Below are 15633 nucleotides of genomic sequence, written 5' to 3'. Positions count from 1 at the left end.
CAGGGAACGAGATGGTCCTTTTTCCTACTAAAGCCATGACACCACCTTCACACTGTCATCTAATACCACACGCAGTGGTTCTACCTTCATACTGTCGTTGTCTTCTTATCTAATACCTCACACAGTGGTTCTACCTTCATACTGTCATTGTCTTCTTATCTAATACCACACACAGTGGTTCTACCTTCATACTGTCGTTGTCTTCTTATCTAATACCTCACACAGTGGTTCTACCTTCATACTGTCGTTGTCTTCTTATCTAATACCTCACACAGTGGTTCTACCTTCATACTGTCGTTGTCTTCTTATCTAATACCTCACACAGTGGTTCTACCTTCATACTGTCGTTGTCTTCTTATCTAATACCACACACAGTGGTTCTACCTTCATACTGTCATTGTCTTCTTATCTAATACCTCACACAGTGGTTCTACCTTCATACTGTCGTTGTCTTCTTATCTAATACCACACACTTTAGGAAACAGATGTAAATCAACAAGGAATCACCTCTTATCTCTCTGTTCCCCCAAACCTCCTCAAGCCTCCTGTCAACAGATATATTGTAAAATATGATTTGTCAACATGTAGTCAAGTCTTTCCACACTCATAAAGAGGTGACCCCCCCCCCCCCCCCACACTCATAAAGAGGTGACCCCCCCCACACTCATAAAGAGGTTACCCCCCCACACTCATAAAGAGGTGCCCCCCACACACACATAAAGAGGTGACCCCCCCCCCACACTCATAAAGAGGTGACCCCCCCCACACTCATAAAGAGGTGACCCCCCCACACTCATAAAGAGGTGACCCCCCCCACACCCATAAAGAGGTGACCCCCCCACACTCATAAAGAGGTGACCCCCCCACACTCATAAAGAGGTGACCCCCCCCACACTCATAAAGAGGTGACCCCCCCCCACACTCATAAAGAAGTGACCCCCCCCACACTCATAAAGAGGTGACCCCCCCCCCCCCACCCTAAACATTTCACTCCATCCAACACCCAAACCTTCACCATGCAATATGTCAACAACAGGCTAGCTAGCGTGATTCATGTCTTCACAAGGCTCCTCTACAATTGTGGTGACACACCGTGGTAAAGTTAGTGTGTTGGTGTGCGTTTATGTCCAACATACTATAACCAGGGTAAAGGTGACATAGACGTGTATTTTACCTCATGGGGTCACTCAATATGGCAGACTATTTATTTCTATAGAGGGGAGATGGTGAGGTCCCCGTGTCTGACTGCTGAAGGCAACCAGGTCAGGCCACCGTCACGTCTGGTTCCTGGGTCTCAAATGTTCCTCAAATTAGATCCTTTGAACCAATAGTGTGTGTGCGTGCGTGTGTGTGTGCGTGCGTGTGTGTGTGTGTGCGTGCGTGCGTGCGTGTGCGTGCGTGTGTGTCTGTGTGCATGCGTGCGTGCGTGCGTTAATTAACTAATAGGGTCCGCTGATGGAGGTGAGGTGACCACTCAACCAAACGTTTGAAACCTCAAACCTGACACAGAGAAGCCACTAAACGGTGCTTTCCTTCTTCACCAAGCAGCAGAACACGTTAGGGACAGAAGGGGACAAACCACAATGTAAAAAAAGTTAAGTGCTTTAACTGGAAATGGTGGAGAGACAGAAAAATGAAGGTCCAGTCATCTGTCTCTTTAAAAATCTAGATTTAGGTCTTTTAGATAATTGTGTTTGTCTGTGTCCCAGACCCGCAGTCTTAAGTGATTTCCATCCTGTTTGTCATACATCTTTAGCCCGACACGTCACCATTTATAGTCAGTAATCAATGGAAAAAAATATATAGTCAGTAATCAATGTAAAAATAAAAACAACTTAAATTGTCACAAATTGCTTTTTAAATCTATTGATGAGTGTCTGAAATAGACTTCTCTGAAATAGTCTTCTCTGAAATGGTCCAAACAACCCCTGGCTGTCATTGACCACTGTCTGTACGATTACAATTTCAGGGAGAGAGAACGAGAACAGAACTGAAACAATTATTTTAACTTCAGGACTTTCCCCAGGAAACGAACCGATCAGAAAACCCCCCGGGTGATGTTGTCCAGGGATGTCTCCCAAATGGAACCCCATTCCATATATAGTGCACTACTTTTGACCAGAGTCCTATAGGGCCCTGAGGCAAAGTAGTGCACTATATAGGGAATAGGGTTCCATTGGAGATGTAGGCCAAACCTCTACATGTTAAGGAGCATTCTGACATGGTTGTTTTGAACAGCCCACATTTGTTCTTTCTCTGGCTATTTCTGCCTCATTCCACCATGACACACAATAGGTATCCTTTCCCTCTCTTTCTCTCTCTCTCTCTCTCTCTCTCTCTCTCTCTCTCTCTCTCTTTCTCCCCCCTCGCTCTCTCTCTCTTTCTCCCCCCTCGCTCTCTCTCTCTCTCTCTTTCTCCCGCCTCGCTCTCTCTCTCTCTCTCTCTCTCTCTCTCTCTCTCTTTCTCACCCCCCCTCTCTCTCTCTTTCTCACCCCCCCTCTCTCTCTCTTTCTCCCCCCCTCTCTCTCTCTTTCTCACCCCCCCTCTCTCTCTCTCTTTCTCCCCCCTCGCTCTCTCTCTCTCTCTCTCTCTCTCTCTTTCTCACCCCCCTCTCTCTCTCTCTTTCTCACCCCCCCCTCTCTCTCTCTTTCTCACCCCCCCCATCTCTCTCTTGTGCTCTCTCTCTCTCACTTGTGCTCTCTCTCTCTCACTTGTGCTCTCTCTCTTGTGCTCTCTCTTGCTCTCTCTCTTGTGCTCTCTCTTTTGTGCTCTCTCTCTCTCTTTCTTTCTTTCTGTCTTTCTCAGAAGCTGGAGGCTGGAACACTCTGAATGTTCCAGATCGGTCCCAAACACAGTCACCCAAAATTTCCACGTTTTTTTTTCCCCCTGCATTTTAGTTTTGTGAAAGTGTGACTGTGTTTCTGCCTGACCACAATGCCTGAAAAACAAATATTTTTCCTTCTGGAATAAACACACAGATTACATCCTAAATGACACTCTATTTCCTATATAAGTGCACATATGTTGACCAAGCCCCATAAAGACTCTCATTAAAAGTAGTGCACTATATAGGAAATAGGGTGTGATTTGGGATACACAAACACAGCACACTTGGTTAAACTAGACACAATAAGCTCAGTTCCAGCCCTTTAGCTTTAAGGGATAATACACGTCATGTCTTCTGCTGTGAGCAGATCCAATGACAGAGTAGTAGATAAATAGCACCTGCATGATTACAGCCTGTGGTGTTCTGAGAAAGACAGGGAACCCTGTGAGCACACAGCAAGGCAGATAGTGTTACCATCTTCTGCTCCTAAGGGGTCCGTGTTGATGTCAACAAAGCCAAAACAATGATTCTCAACCTTATGTTCCGAGTGAGGTTGTTATCTGTGTTGGGTGCCCAACATAGATATCTTTGACACTTGTTGGGGTGCCCTGATTTGTTATGGGTGTTCCCAGTACCCCCCCCCCCCCCCCCTCTCCCCCCAACCCACCTGTAAGTTGAACCCTGCTGTCAACACAACTAATGTACTGTAACCGAAATGGAACGTCTTGGAGAAAGACACCAAATATAGCTCCCTTCTCACTAATTTCAAATGAACAAGAGAATCTCACCGCTCAAGAATAAGGAACCGTTCCTCATCCCGGATGATGCTGGGCACAATTGGCCCAGCGTCGTCCGGGGTTTGGCCCGGGGGGTAGGCCGTCATTGTAAATATGAATTTGTTCTTTAACTGACTTGCCTATTGTAAAAAATCTGCTCAGTACAAAGATTCTGATGTTGGACTCCTGATCAAAACCTGTCCCTTTACCGCCATCTATTGGCAGGATTAAGTCATCATTTGTTATAATTTCCCATTTATTTTCTTGACCAGACAGGGTCAACACTTTAGGGTAAATCTAACCTCATCCCAAGACTAATTGCGGATAGCAATAGGAGGAAGAAGTGTCTGGTAAACGAGATCAGGGTGAATCCATATTAAAAACAACGTAAACAGGACGTGCTGACTGGACTCCCGTCCTGTGGTAATGACTCAGCGATTTAAGATTGAAGTCAAGGTGATGGGTTGTGATGAACTTTATGCTCCATCCTGCTCATTGCATCACAAAGTCCTCATGGAGAAATGCAGCCCAGACTGTCAGTGGTGAAAGCATGTGTTCATGGTCTCTGTGCAAACTGCCTCGCCCCTTTATGTGAGGTTTCAATGGCTCAGGACCGATTCAACTGAGGTGACACATAGAAACATTGATCCTCAATATCACCTCTGCCTCCTCATCCCCTCCTCCCCCCATCTCCACCACCACTATCCTCTTCCTCCTCCTCCACCACCAACATCGTCTTCCTCCTCTTCCTCCTCCACCACCAACATCGTCTTCCTCCTCCTCTTCCTCCTCCTCCACCATCACCATCATCCTCCTCCCTCTCTTCCTCATCCACCACCACTATCCTCTTCCTCCTCCACCACCAACATCGTCTTCCTCCTCCTCCACCACCACCATCATATTCCTCCTCCTCATCCACCACCACCATCCTCTTCCTCCTCCTCTTCCACATCAACCACCACCATCCTCTTCCTCCTCATCTTCCTCCCCCCATCTCCACCACCACCATCCTCTTCCTCATCCACCACCAACATCGTCTTCCTCCTCCTCCACCACCACCCATCCTCTTCCTCCTCCTCATCCACCACCACCATCCTCTTCCTCCTCCACCACCCCATCCTCTTCCTCATCAACCACCACCATCTTCTTCCTCCTCCTCTTCCTCCCCCCTCCTCCACCACCACCATCCTCTTCCTCCTCTTCCTCCTCCTCTTCCTCCTCCACCACCAACATCGTCTTCCTCCTCCTCTTCCTCCTCCTCCACCATCACCATCATCCTCCTCCCTCTCTTCCTCATCCACCACCACTATCCTCTTCCTCCTCCACCACCAACATCGTCTTCCTCCTCCTCCACCACCACCATCATATTCCTCCTCCTCATCCACCACCACCATCCTCTTCCTCCTCCTCTTCCACATCAACCACCACCATCCTCTTCCTCCTCATCTTCCTCCCCCCATCTCCACCACCACCATCCTCTTCCTCATCCACCACCAACATCGTCTTCCTCCTCCTCCACCACCACCCATCCTCTTCCTCCTCCTCATCCACCACCACCATCCTCTTCCTCCTCCACCACCCCATCCTCTTCCTCATCAACCACCACCATCTTCTTCCTCCTCCTCTTCCTCCCCCCTCCTCCACCACCACCATCCTCTTCCTCCCCCTCTCCTCCTCCATCACAATCTTCTTCCTCCTCCTCTTCCTCCCCCCTCCTCCACCACCACCATCCTCTTCCTCCCCCTCTCCATCACAATCCTCTTCCTCCTCCTCTTCCTCCCTCCTCATCCACCACCACCATCCTCTTCCTCTTCTTCCCCTCCTCCTCCACCACCACAATCATCTTCCTCCTCCTCTTTCTCCCCCCTCCTCCACCACCACAATCATCTTCCTCCTCCTCTTTCTCCCCCCTCCTCCACCACCACAATCATCTTCCTCCTCCTCTTCATCCCAATCAGCTTCATAATCATTCTCTTCATGATCCTCCTCCTCCGTTTCTTCCTCAATATCCTCCTCTTCATTACCTTCGTCATCAACATTACTTTCCCCATCAACATCATCATTATTTTTTCCTCCCCATCAACTTCATCACATTCATCTCCATCATCTTCACAATCATCAAATTCCTCCTCCTCCTCTTCCTCATCATCATCATCATCTCTAGGCCAACCCTCCACTCCACTTCCACTTACCCCTTTATTCCTATAGCAGGTAATGTAAAGCAGATAGCCTTGTACTTAAGAGTGTTGGGCCAGTAACTGAAAGGTCACTGGTTCGAATCCCCGAGCCAAATATGTGGACAAAAATCTGTCAACGTGCCCTTGAGCAAGGCACTTCAACCTTATAATACAGCATTAACACACAGTACAACATGTAGCTTCACACAGCGCCAGCAGATGTCCCCTTCTCCTCGCTGCTGTTGCGCTCCTTGACCCGTCTACAGCCAGCCAGCCACCACGGCCCGGGCGTCGCAGGAGAGGAGGGGCTGGCGCATCACGGTCTGTAACGTACTACGAGGGCTCTGTGTGAGGGTGTGTGATTCTTCCGGTGGCGGTTCATTCTCGCGAGGTGAGCCCTGATGGTGTCATCTACTAGACGTTAATCAGCGGATTCTCTGAGGAAATACGTTATTTTTAAATGTATGATTTTCCTATCCTGAGTTTTAGAAGCGGACAGGAAACGGAGGGATATGCGCCTAGGCAAATGTGGATACATCTTACCGAAAACGCGAGGGGAGGGAAACATGTAACCGGGCGTTCGGAGCGGCACCTGACACTTCGCGAGCAGGACTCTCGGTCTGTTGTATCCACCCGTTATTTTATTATTTGAATTATTGACACACAGTATTTTTGTGTTTTCCGTTGGATATTATCGTCGAGCCAAGACTGCAAAAATGAGCGAGGAAGTATCAGAGGTCCCCAAAGAACTGCTGGGTAAGACATGTGAACACCGGTTTGTTACGGTAGCTACTAACCGCTAGTAAAGGCAACCCGCTGTGTCTTATTGTGATCCAGGGAAACCCACGGGCTTGTAATGATGCGGGATTTTACTGTGTGGCAAAATGTAGTTACTGCTATTTCAGTAATAACCTTCCAACAGAGAAACGCTGTATTCGCTGAATTCCATTGTTAGACTATCATTTAACATTTAACCAGACTGGCTGGGTTTAGCGACATAAAATCGTACAAATAGCAGAAAAATCGTTTAGATAGAGAGACATCCCAGTGTAGTCTCAGTGAGATTGTCTTTCATTCCTTTTTAGATCGTGTCTTTATCCCAGTAAATCGTTGTCCCGTTGTATTGGGCTACAGTATTATTAAACCCGTGAGTACATCTCTAACGGTTTGGAAACCTCAGGCATGGCCGAGTGTAGCTTCAGACGGTCTTTGTAGGTGTTTCTCTCTGGTAATCACCTTGTAAAACGTAGAATATCTGAGCTAATGTCACCTACGTGTAACATCAGTCAGGCAACTCATCTCGTTCAAACCTCATGGTCCACGTGTGTGTCTATGTTATTAGTCCCTAGCTACGACATCAGATGGACCTGCACCTGCTGGATGTAGAGGAGTTGACGTAAAGAACAATTCATTATACCGTGTAGCCCTAAAGCATGGTGTGTGTTCATTGGCCTTTATGCTATACAGTGTAGTCCTAAAGCATGGTGTGTGTTCATTGGCCTTTATGCTATACAGTGTAGTCCTAAAGCATGGTGTGTGTTCATTGGCCTTCATGCTATACAGTGTAGTCCTAAAGCATGGTGTGTGTTCATTGGCCTTCATGCTATACAGTGTAGTCCTAAAGCATGGTGTGTGTTCATTGGCCTTCATGCTATACAGTGTAGTCCTAAAGCATGGTGTGTGTTCATTGCTGATTGGGTAGCTTATAAAACACGTTGCATTAATTGGCCTTTATGCCATACCAGAGGAGTTACACTGTAACTAAAAGGTAATTACCTAGCTGTGACCGTATAGGCATACAGAGTTCAATAATCACATCCAAATGTTATTTATCACATGTGCTGAATACAACAGATGTAGTAGACCTTACAGTGAAATGCTGAATACAACAGGTGTAGTAGACCTTACAGTGAAATGCTGAATACAACAGGTGTAGTAGACCTTACAGTGAAATGCTGAATACAACAGGTGTAGTAGACCTTATAGTGAAATGCTGAATACAACAGGTGTAGTAGACCTTACAGTGAAATGCTGAATACAACAGGTATAGTAGACCTTACAGTGAAATGCTGAATACAACAGGTGTAGTAGACCTTACAGTGAAATGCTGAATACAACAGATGTAGGTAGACCTTACAGTGAAATGCTGAATACAACAGATGTAGGTAGACCTTACAGTGAAATGCTGAATACAACAGATGTAGGTAGACCTTACAGTGAAATGCTGAATACAACAGGTGTAGGTAGACCTTACAGTGAAATGCTGAATACAACAGGTGTAGGTAGACCTTACAGTGAAATGCTGAATACAACAGGTGTAGTAGACCTTACAGTGAAATGCTGAATACAACAGGTGTAGTAGACCTTACAGTGAAATGCTGAATACAACAGGTGTAGTAGACCTTACAGTGAAATGCTGAATACAACAGGTGTAGGTAGACCTTACAGTGAAATGCTGAATACAACAGGTGTAGTAGACCTTACAGTGAAATGCTGAATACAACAGGTGTAGTAGACCTTATAGTGAAATGCTGAATACAACAGGTGTAGTAGACCTTACAGTGAAATGCTGAATACAACAGGTGTAGTAGACCTTACAGTGAAATGCTGAGTACAACAGGTGTAGTAGACCTTACAGTGAAATGCTGAATACAACAGGTATAGTAGACCTTACAGTGAAATGCTGACTGACAAGCCCCTTAACCAACAATGCAGATTCAAGAAAAATACGTGATAAGAAAATATTCACTAAAATAAACTGAAGTAAAACATAAATAAAGAATTAAAAAATAAAAATGAAAAGATAATAGAAACATAACAAATAATTAAAGAGCGGGGTCACCGGTTAGTCGAGGTAATTGAGGTAGTATGTACATGAATGTATAGTTAAAGTGACTATGCATAGATGATAAACAGAGAATAGCAGCAGAGTAACAATTGGGGGGAGGGGGTGGGGGGGGGTCAATGCAAATAGTCTGGGTAGCCATTTGATTGGCTGTTCAGGAGTCTTATGGCTTGACGGTAGAAGCTGGTTAGAAGCCTCTTGGACCTGGACTTGGCTCTCCGGTAACATCTAAACAATGTAGGACTACAATGTAAATAAATATGTGATTGAATTGTATTGAAAAGGAAGCTGGTCAAATCCTGACTCAAGTTACTAGTTTAGTTGCATGTAAGGACACCAGATTACACCAAACCCCGTGGGTAAAGACCTCTCTGTTTCACAGTGATATGATAGGTTTCGGCTTGGTGACTTTTGCCCTCCCGATATGACACCAGACGTGTGTAGTTGACGTTAGACGTTTCTAGATTCCAGTATCATTGAGGTTGATCGACCAGCTCCTGATAAGCTCACACCCTGTCCTCGTGATGGAATTCTGTTTTGAAGCAGCACAGTAACACAAGCAGTTGTAAAAGCAGAACAGTATCGGGGCCAGTTCTCCCATCAGAACAATCATGCATTGTGATGGTGTGACTGAGAGAATGAGGGCTGACATAACATCATGTGCTGTGACATCACAGTCAACGGCAATAGAATAGAACAGGGGAGTGACGGTAGAATGAGGATCTAATTTCTTCTAGGAGCTGTTGTAACACAGAGCAGCATGGAGCAGTCAGTCAGCACGGAGCAGTCAGTCAGCACGGAGCAGTCAGTCAGCACGGAGCAGTCAGTCAGCACGGAGCAGCCAGTCAGCACGGAGCAGTCAGTCAGCACGGAGCAGTCAGTCAGCACGGAACAGTCAGTCAGCACGGAGCAGTCAGTCAGCACGGAACAGTCAGTCAGCACGGAACAGTCAGTCAGCACGGAGCAGTCAGTCAGCATGGAACAGTCGGTCAGCACGGAGCAGTCAGCACGGAGCAGTCAGTCAGCACGGAACAGTCAGTCAGCATGGAGCAGCCAGCACAGAGCAGTCAGTCAGCATGGAGCAGTCAGTCAGCACGGAGCAGCCAGTCAGCACGGAGCAGCCAGTCAGCATGGAGCAGTCAGTCAGCACGGAACAGTCAGTCAGCACAGAGCAGTCAGTCAGCATGGAACAGTCAGTCAGCACGGAGCAGTCAGCACAGAGCAGTCAGTCAGCATGGAGCAGTCAGCACGGAGCAGTCAGTCAGCAAGGAGCAGTCAGCACGGAGCAGTCAGTCAGCATGGAGCAGTCAGCACGGAGCAGTCAGTCAGCACGGAGCAGTCAGTCAGCATGGAGCAGTCAGTCAGCACGGAGCAGTCAGTCAGCACGGAGCAGTCAGTCAGCACGGAGCAGTCAGTCAGCACGGAGCAGTCAGTCAGCACGGAGCAGTCAGTCAGCACGGAGCAGTCAGTCGGCATGGAGCAGTCAGTCGGCACGGAGCAGTCAGTCAGCACGGAGCAGTCAGTCGGCACGGAGCAGTCAGTCGGCACGGAGCAGTCAGTCGGCACGGAGCAGTCAGTCGGCACGGAGCGTGCTGTCAGTCAGTCAGCACAGAACAGTCAGCATGAGAATTCTCTGTCAGAACACACCAGGAAGAGAAAGTAGCTGCATTGTCTGAGAGATGCTCATTGTTCTGTTCTCTCTCTCTCTCACACACACGCACGGACGCACACACACACAACCAAGAGGATCCTCTCATAGCCCTCACCTGGATTGTGTGTGTGTGTGTGTGTGTGTGTGAGAGAGAAAGAGAGGGGGGTGAGAGAGCAAGTGAAAGAGCAACAGCGAGAGGAGAACACTGATTTGCCTGAACAACTTTCTCTTTGTCTGACGACTCCGAGGCTTGTCAGCCAATCACAAGCTGGCACAAGGCCAAGCACCAGGGTGAAAGGGTTACATCTAGGGAAGTTTACAGATCATGGCTCCTAATTGATTGTTACAACAACAGAACAACACCTGTGTTCCCAGAGAGGGTTTGACCCAGGCCCAGTCACAGTGAAGGAGTTAGCTAATGTTCGAGCAGTCACACAGTCACAGCCAGAACAGTTATACCAAACTCCCCCATACAGACCAGACTCCAGAATTAGGAGTACAGTGTGAAGAGAGGGGGTAGAGACAGAGCGAAAGCAACAGAGAGAAAGAGAGAGAGAGAGAGACAGAGCGAATGCTACAGAGAGAGAGACAAAACGAGAGCTACAGAGAGAGTGAAAGAGAGACAGAGAGAGAGAGAGAGAGAGTTTATTTCGCTTTTGTTTATTATCTATTTCACTTCCTTTGGCAATGTAAACATATGTTTCCCATGCCAATAAAGACATTGAGAGAGAGACAGAGAGACAGAGAGAGAGAGAGAGAGAGAGAGAGAGAGAGACAGACACCAAATTGACTCTGCACGCAGAATTCTGCAAAAATATCCTCCATGTACAACGTAGAACACCAAATAATGCATGCAGAGCAGAATTAGGCCGATACCCACTAATTATCAAAATCCAGAAAAGAGCCATTAAATTCTATAACCACCTAAAAGGAAGCGATTCCCAAACCTTCCATAACAAAGCCATCACCTACAGAGAGATGAACCTGGAGAAGAGTCCCCTAAGCAAGCTGGTCCTGGGGCTCTGTTCACAAACACAAACACACCCTACAGATCCCCAGGACAACAGCACAATTAGACCCAACCAAATCATGAGAAAACAAAAAGATAATACTTGACACATTGGAAAGAATTAACAAAAAAACAGAGCAAACTAGAATGCTATTTGGCCCTAAACAGAGAGTACACAGCGGCAGAATACCTGACCACTGTGACTGACCCAAAATTAAGGAAAGCTTTGACTATGTACAGATTCAGTGAGCATAGCCTTGCTATTGAGAAAGGCCACCGTAGGCAGAGATGGCTCTCAAGAAAAGACAGGCTATGTGCTCACTGCCCACAAAATGAGGTGGAAACTGAGCTGCACTTCCTAACCTCCTGCCCAATGTATGACCATATTAGAGAGACATATTTCCCTCAGATTACACAGATCCACAAAGAATTCGAAAACAAATCCAATTTTGAAAAACTCCCATATCTACTGGGTGAAATTCCACAGTGTGCCATCACAGCAGCAAGATGTGTGACCTGTTGCCACGAGAAAAGGGCAACCAGTGAAGAACACACACCATTGTAAATACAACCCATATTTATGCTTATTTATTTTATCTTGTGTCCTTTAACCATTTGTACATTGTTAAAACACTGTATACAGTGCCTTGCGAAAGTATTCGGCCCCCTTGAACTTTGCGACCTTTTGCCACATTTCAGGCTTCAAACATAAAGATATAAAACTGTATTTTTTTGTGAAGAATCAACAACAAGTGGGACACAATCATGAAGTGGAACGACATTTATTGGATATTTCAAACTTTTTTAACAAATCAAAAACTGAAAAATTGAGCGTGCAAAATTATTCAGCCCCCTTAAGTTAATACTTTGTAGCGCCACCTTTTGCTGCGATTACAGCTGTAAGTCGCTTGGGGTATGTCTCTATCAGTTTTGCACATCGAGAGACTGAAATTGTTTCCCATTCCTCCTTGCAAAACAGCTCGAGCTCAGTGAGGTTGGATGGAGAGCATTTGTGAACAGCAGTTTTCAGTTCTTTCCACAGATTCTCGATTGGATTCAGGTCTGGACTTTGACTTGGCCATTCTAACACCTGGATATGTTTATTTTTGAACCATTCCATTGTAGATTTTGCTTTATGTTTTGGATCATTGTCTTGTTGGAAGACAAATCTCCGTCCCAGTCTCAGGTCTTTTGCAGACTCCATCAGGTTTTCTTCCAGAATGGTCCTGTATTTGGCTCCATCCATCTTCCCATCAATTTTAACCATCTTCCCTGTCCCTGCTGAAGAAAAGCAGGCCCAAACCATGATGCTGCCACCACCATGTTTGACAGTGGAGATGGTGTGTTCAGCTGTGTTGCTTTTACGCCAAACATAACGTTTTGCATTGTTGCCAAAAAGTTCAATTTTGCTTTCATCTGAACAGAGCACCTTCTTCCACATGTTTGGTGTGTCTCCCAGGTGGCTTGTGGCAAACTTTAAACGACACTTTTTATGGATATCTTTAAGAAATGTCTTTCTTCTTGCCACTCTTCCATAAAGGCCAGATTTGTGCAATATACGACTGATTGTTGTCCTATGGACAGAGTCTCCCACCTCAGCTGTAGATCTCTGCAGTTCATCCAGAGTGATCATGGGCCTCTTGGCTGCATCTCTGATCAGTCTTCTCCTTGTATGAGCTGAAAGTTTAGAGGGACGGCCAGGTCTTGGTAGATTTGCAGTGGTCTGATACTCCTTACATTTCAATATTATCGCTTGCACAGTGCTCCTTGGGATGTTTAAAGTTTTTGATTTGTTAAAAAAGTTTGAAATATCCAATAAATGTCGTTCCACTTCATGATTGTGTCCCACTTGTTGATTCTTCACAAAAAAATACAGTTTTATATCTTTATGTTTGAAGCCTGAAATGTGGCAAAAGGTCGCAAAGTTCAAGGGGGGCGAATACTTTCGCAAGGCACTGTATATATATATATAGAGAGAGAGATAGAGAGGGAGGGATATATATTCATAAATATATATAGAGAGAGAGGTAGGGATATATATTTATATACAGTGGGTCAAAAAAGTATTTAGTCAGCCACCAATTGTGCAAGTTCTCCCACTTAAAAATATGAGAGAGGGAGGCCTGTAATTTTCATCATAGGTACACTTCAACTATGACAGACAAAATGAGAAAAAAAATCCAGAAAATCACATTGTAGGATTTTTTATGAATTTATTTGGAAATTATGGTGGAAAATAAGTATTTGGTCAATAACAAAAGTTTATCTCAATACTTTGTTATATACCCTTTGTTGGCAATGACAGAGGTCAAACGTTTTCTGTAAGTTTTCACACACTGTTGCTGGTATTTTGGCCCATTCCTCCATGCAGATCTCCTCTAGAGCAGTGATGTTTTCGGGCTGTTGCTGGGCAACACGGACTTTCAACTCCCTCCAAAGATTTTCTATGGGGTTGAGATCTGGAGACTGGCTAGGCCACTCCAGGACCTTGAAATGCTTCTTACGAAGCCACTCCTTCGTTGCCCGGGTGGTGTGTTTGGCATCATTGTCATGCTGAAAGACCCAGTCACGTTTCATCTTCAATGCCCTTGCTGATGGTAGGCTTTGTTACTTTGGTCCCAGCTCTCTGCCGGTCATTCACTAGGTCCCCCCGTGTGGTTCTGGGATTTTTGCTCACCGTTCTTGTGATCATTTTGACCCCACAGGGTGAGATCTTGCGTGGAGCCCCAGATTGAGGGAGATTATCAGTGGTCTTGTATGTCTTCCATTTCCTAATAATTGCTCCCACAGTTGATTTCTTCAAACCAAGCTGCTTACCTATTGCAGATTCAGTCTTCCCAGCCTGGTGCAGGTCTACAATTTTATTTCTGGTGTCCTTTGACAGCTCGTTGGTCTTGGCCATAGTGGAGTTTGGAGTGTGACTGTTTGAGGTTGTGGACAGGTGTCTTTTATACTGATAACAAGGTCAAACAGGTGCCATTAATACAGGTAACGAGTGGAGGACAGAGGAGCCTCTTAAAGAAGAAGTTACAGGTCTGTGAGAGCCAGAATTCTTGCTTGTTTGTAGCTGACCAAATACTTATTTTCCACCATAATTTGCAAATAAATTCATAAAAAATCCTACAATGTGATTTTCTGGATTTTTTCCCCTCATTTTGTCTGTCATAGTTGAAGTGTACCTATGATGAAAGGCTTCTCTCATCTCTTTAAGTGGGAGAACTTGCACAATTGGTGGCTGACTAAATACTTTTTTTGCCCCACTGTATATATATATATATATATATATATATATACAGTGCCTTGCGAAAGTATTCGGCCCCCTTGAACTTTTAGACCTTTTGCCACATTTCAGGCTTCAAACATAAAGATATAAAACTGTATTTTTTTGTGAAGAATCAACAACAAGTGGGACACAATCATGAAGTGGAACGACATTTATTGGATATTTCAAACTTTTTTAACAAATCAAAAACTGAAAAATTGGGCGTGCAAAATTATTCAGCCCCCTTAAATTAATACTTTGTAGCGCCACCTTTTGCTGCGATTACAGCTGTAAGTCGCTTGGGGTATGTCTCTATCAGTTTTGCACATCGAGAGACTGAATTTTTTTCCCATTCCTCCTTGCAAAACAGCTCGAGCTCAGTGAGGTTGGATGGAGAGCATTTGTGAACAGCAGTTTTCAGTTCTTTCCACAGATTCTCGATTGGATTCAGGTCTGGTCTTTCTAACCATTCTAACACCTGGATATGTTTATTTTTGAACCATTCCATTGTAGATTTTGCTTTATGTTTTGGATCATTGTCTTGTTGGAAGACAAATCTCCGTCCCAGTCTCAGGTCTTTTGCAGACTCCATCAGGTTTTCTTCCAGAATGGTCCTGTATTTGGCTCCATCCATCTTCCCATCAATTTTAACCATCTTCCCTGTCCCTGCTGAAGAAAAGCAGGCCCAAACCATGATGCTGCCACCACCATGTTTGACAGTGGGGATGGTGTGTTCAGCTGTGTTGCTTTTACGCCAAACATAACATTTTGCATTGTTGCCAAAAAGTTCAATTTTGGTTTCATCTGACCAGAGCACCTTCTTCCACATGTTTGGTGTGTCTCCCAGGTGGCTTGTGGCAAACTTTAAGACACTTTTTATGGATATCTTTAAGAAATGGCTTTCTTCTTGCCACTCTTCCATAAAGGCCAGATTTGTGCAATATACGACTGATTGTTGTCCTATGGACAGAGTCTCCCACATCAGCTGTAGATCTCTGCAGTTCATCCAGAGTGATCATGGGCCTCTTGGCTGCATCTCTGATCAGTCTTCTCCTTGTATGAGCTGAAAGTTTAGAGGGACGGCCA

The 15633-nt window shown here is 45.5% G+C and overlaps 1 protein-coding gene across 8 annotated transcripts in view; it reads left to right on the top strand.

The window, feature by feature from the left end:
- Window positions 1-6063: 6063 nt before the first annotated feature.
- The window catches only part of LOC110506994 (F-actin-uncapping protein LRRC16A), a 219535-nt gene continuing 209965 nt past the window's right edge, over window positions 6064-15633 (top strand). For 2 of the 8 annotated variants that reach the window (XM_036935393.1, XM_036935384.1), the window contains exon 1: window positions 6097-6536. In XM_036935393.1, the coding sequence (XP_036791288.1) occupies window positions 6497-6536 (40 nt within the window). In that variant the 5' untranslated portion in view covers window positions 6097-6496. Of the gene's footprint in view, window positions 6537-15633 lie in introns of all 8 variants that reach the window. The other 6 variants (XM_036935371.1, XM_036935411.1, XM_036935377.1 and 3 more) reach the window with 5 other exon arrangements.

This window comes from Oncorhynchus mykiss, chromosome 2 (genome assembly GCF_013265735.2).
Source record: "Oncorhynchus mykiss isolate Arlee chromosome 2, USDA_OmykA_1.1, whole genome shotgun sequence".
NCBI classification, from domain to species: domain Eukaryota; kingdom Metazoa; phylum Chordata; class Actinopteri; order Salmoniformes; family Salmonidae; genus Oncorhynchus; species Oncorhynchus mykiss.
This window is presented reverse-complemented; position numbering and strand designations above follow the sequence as displayed.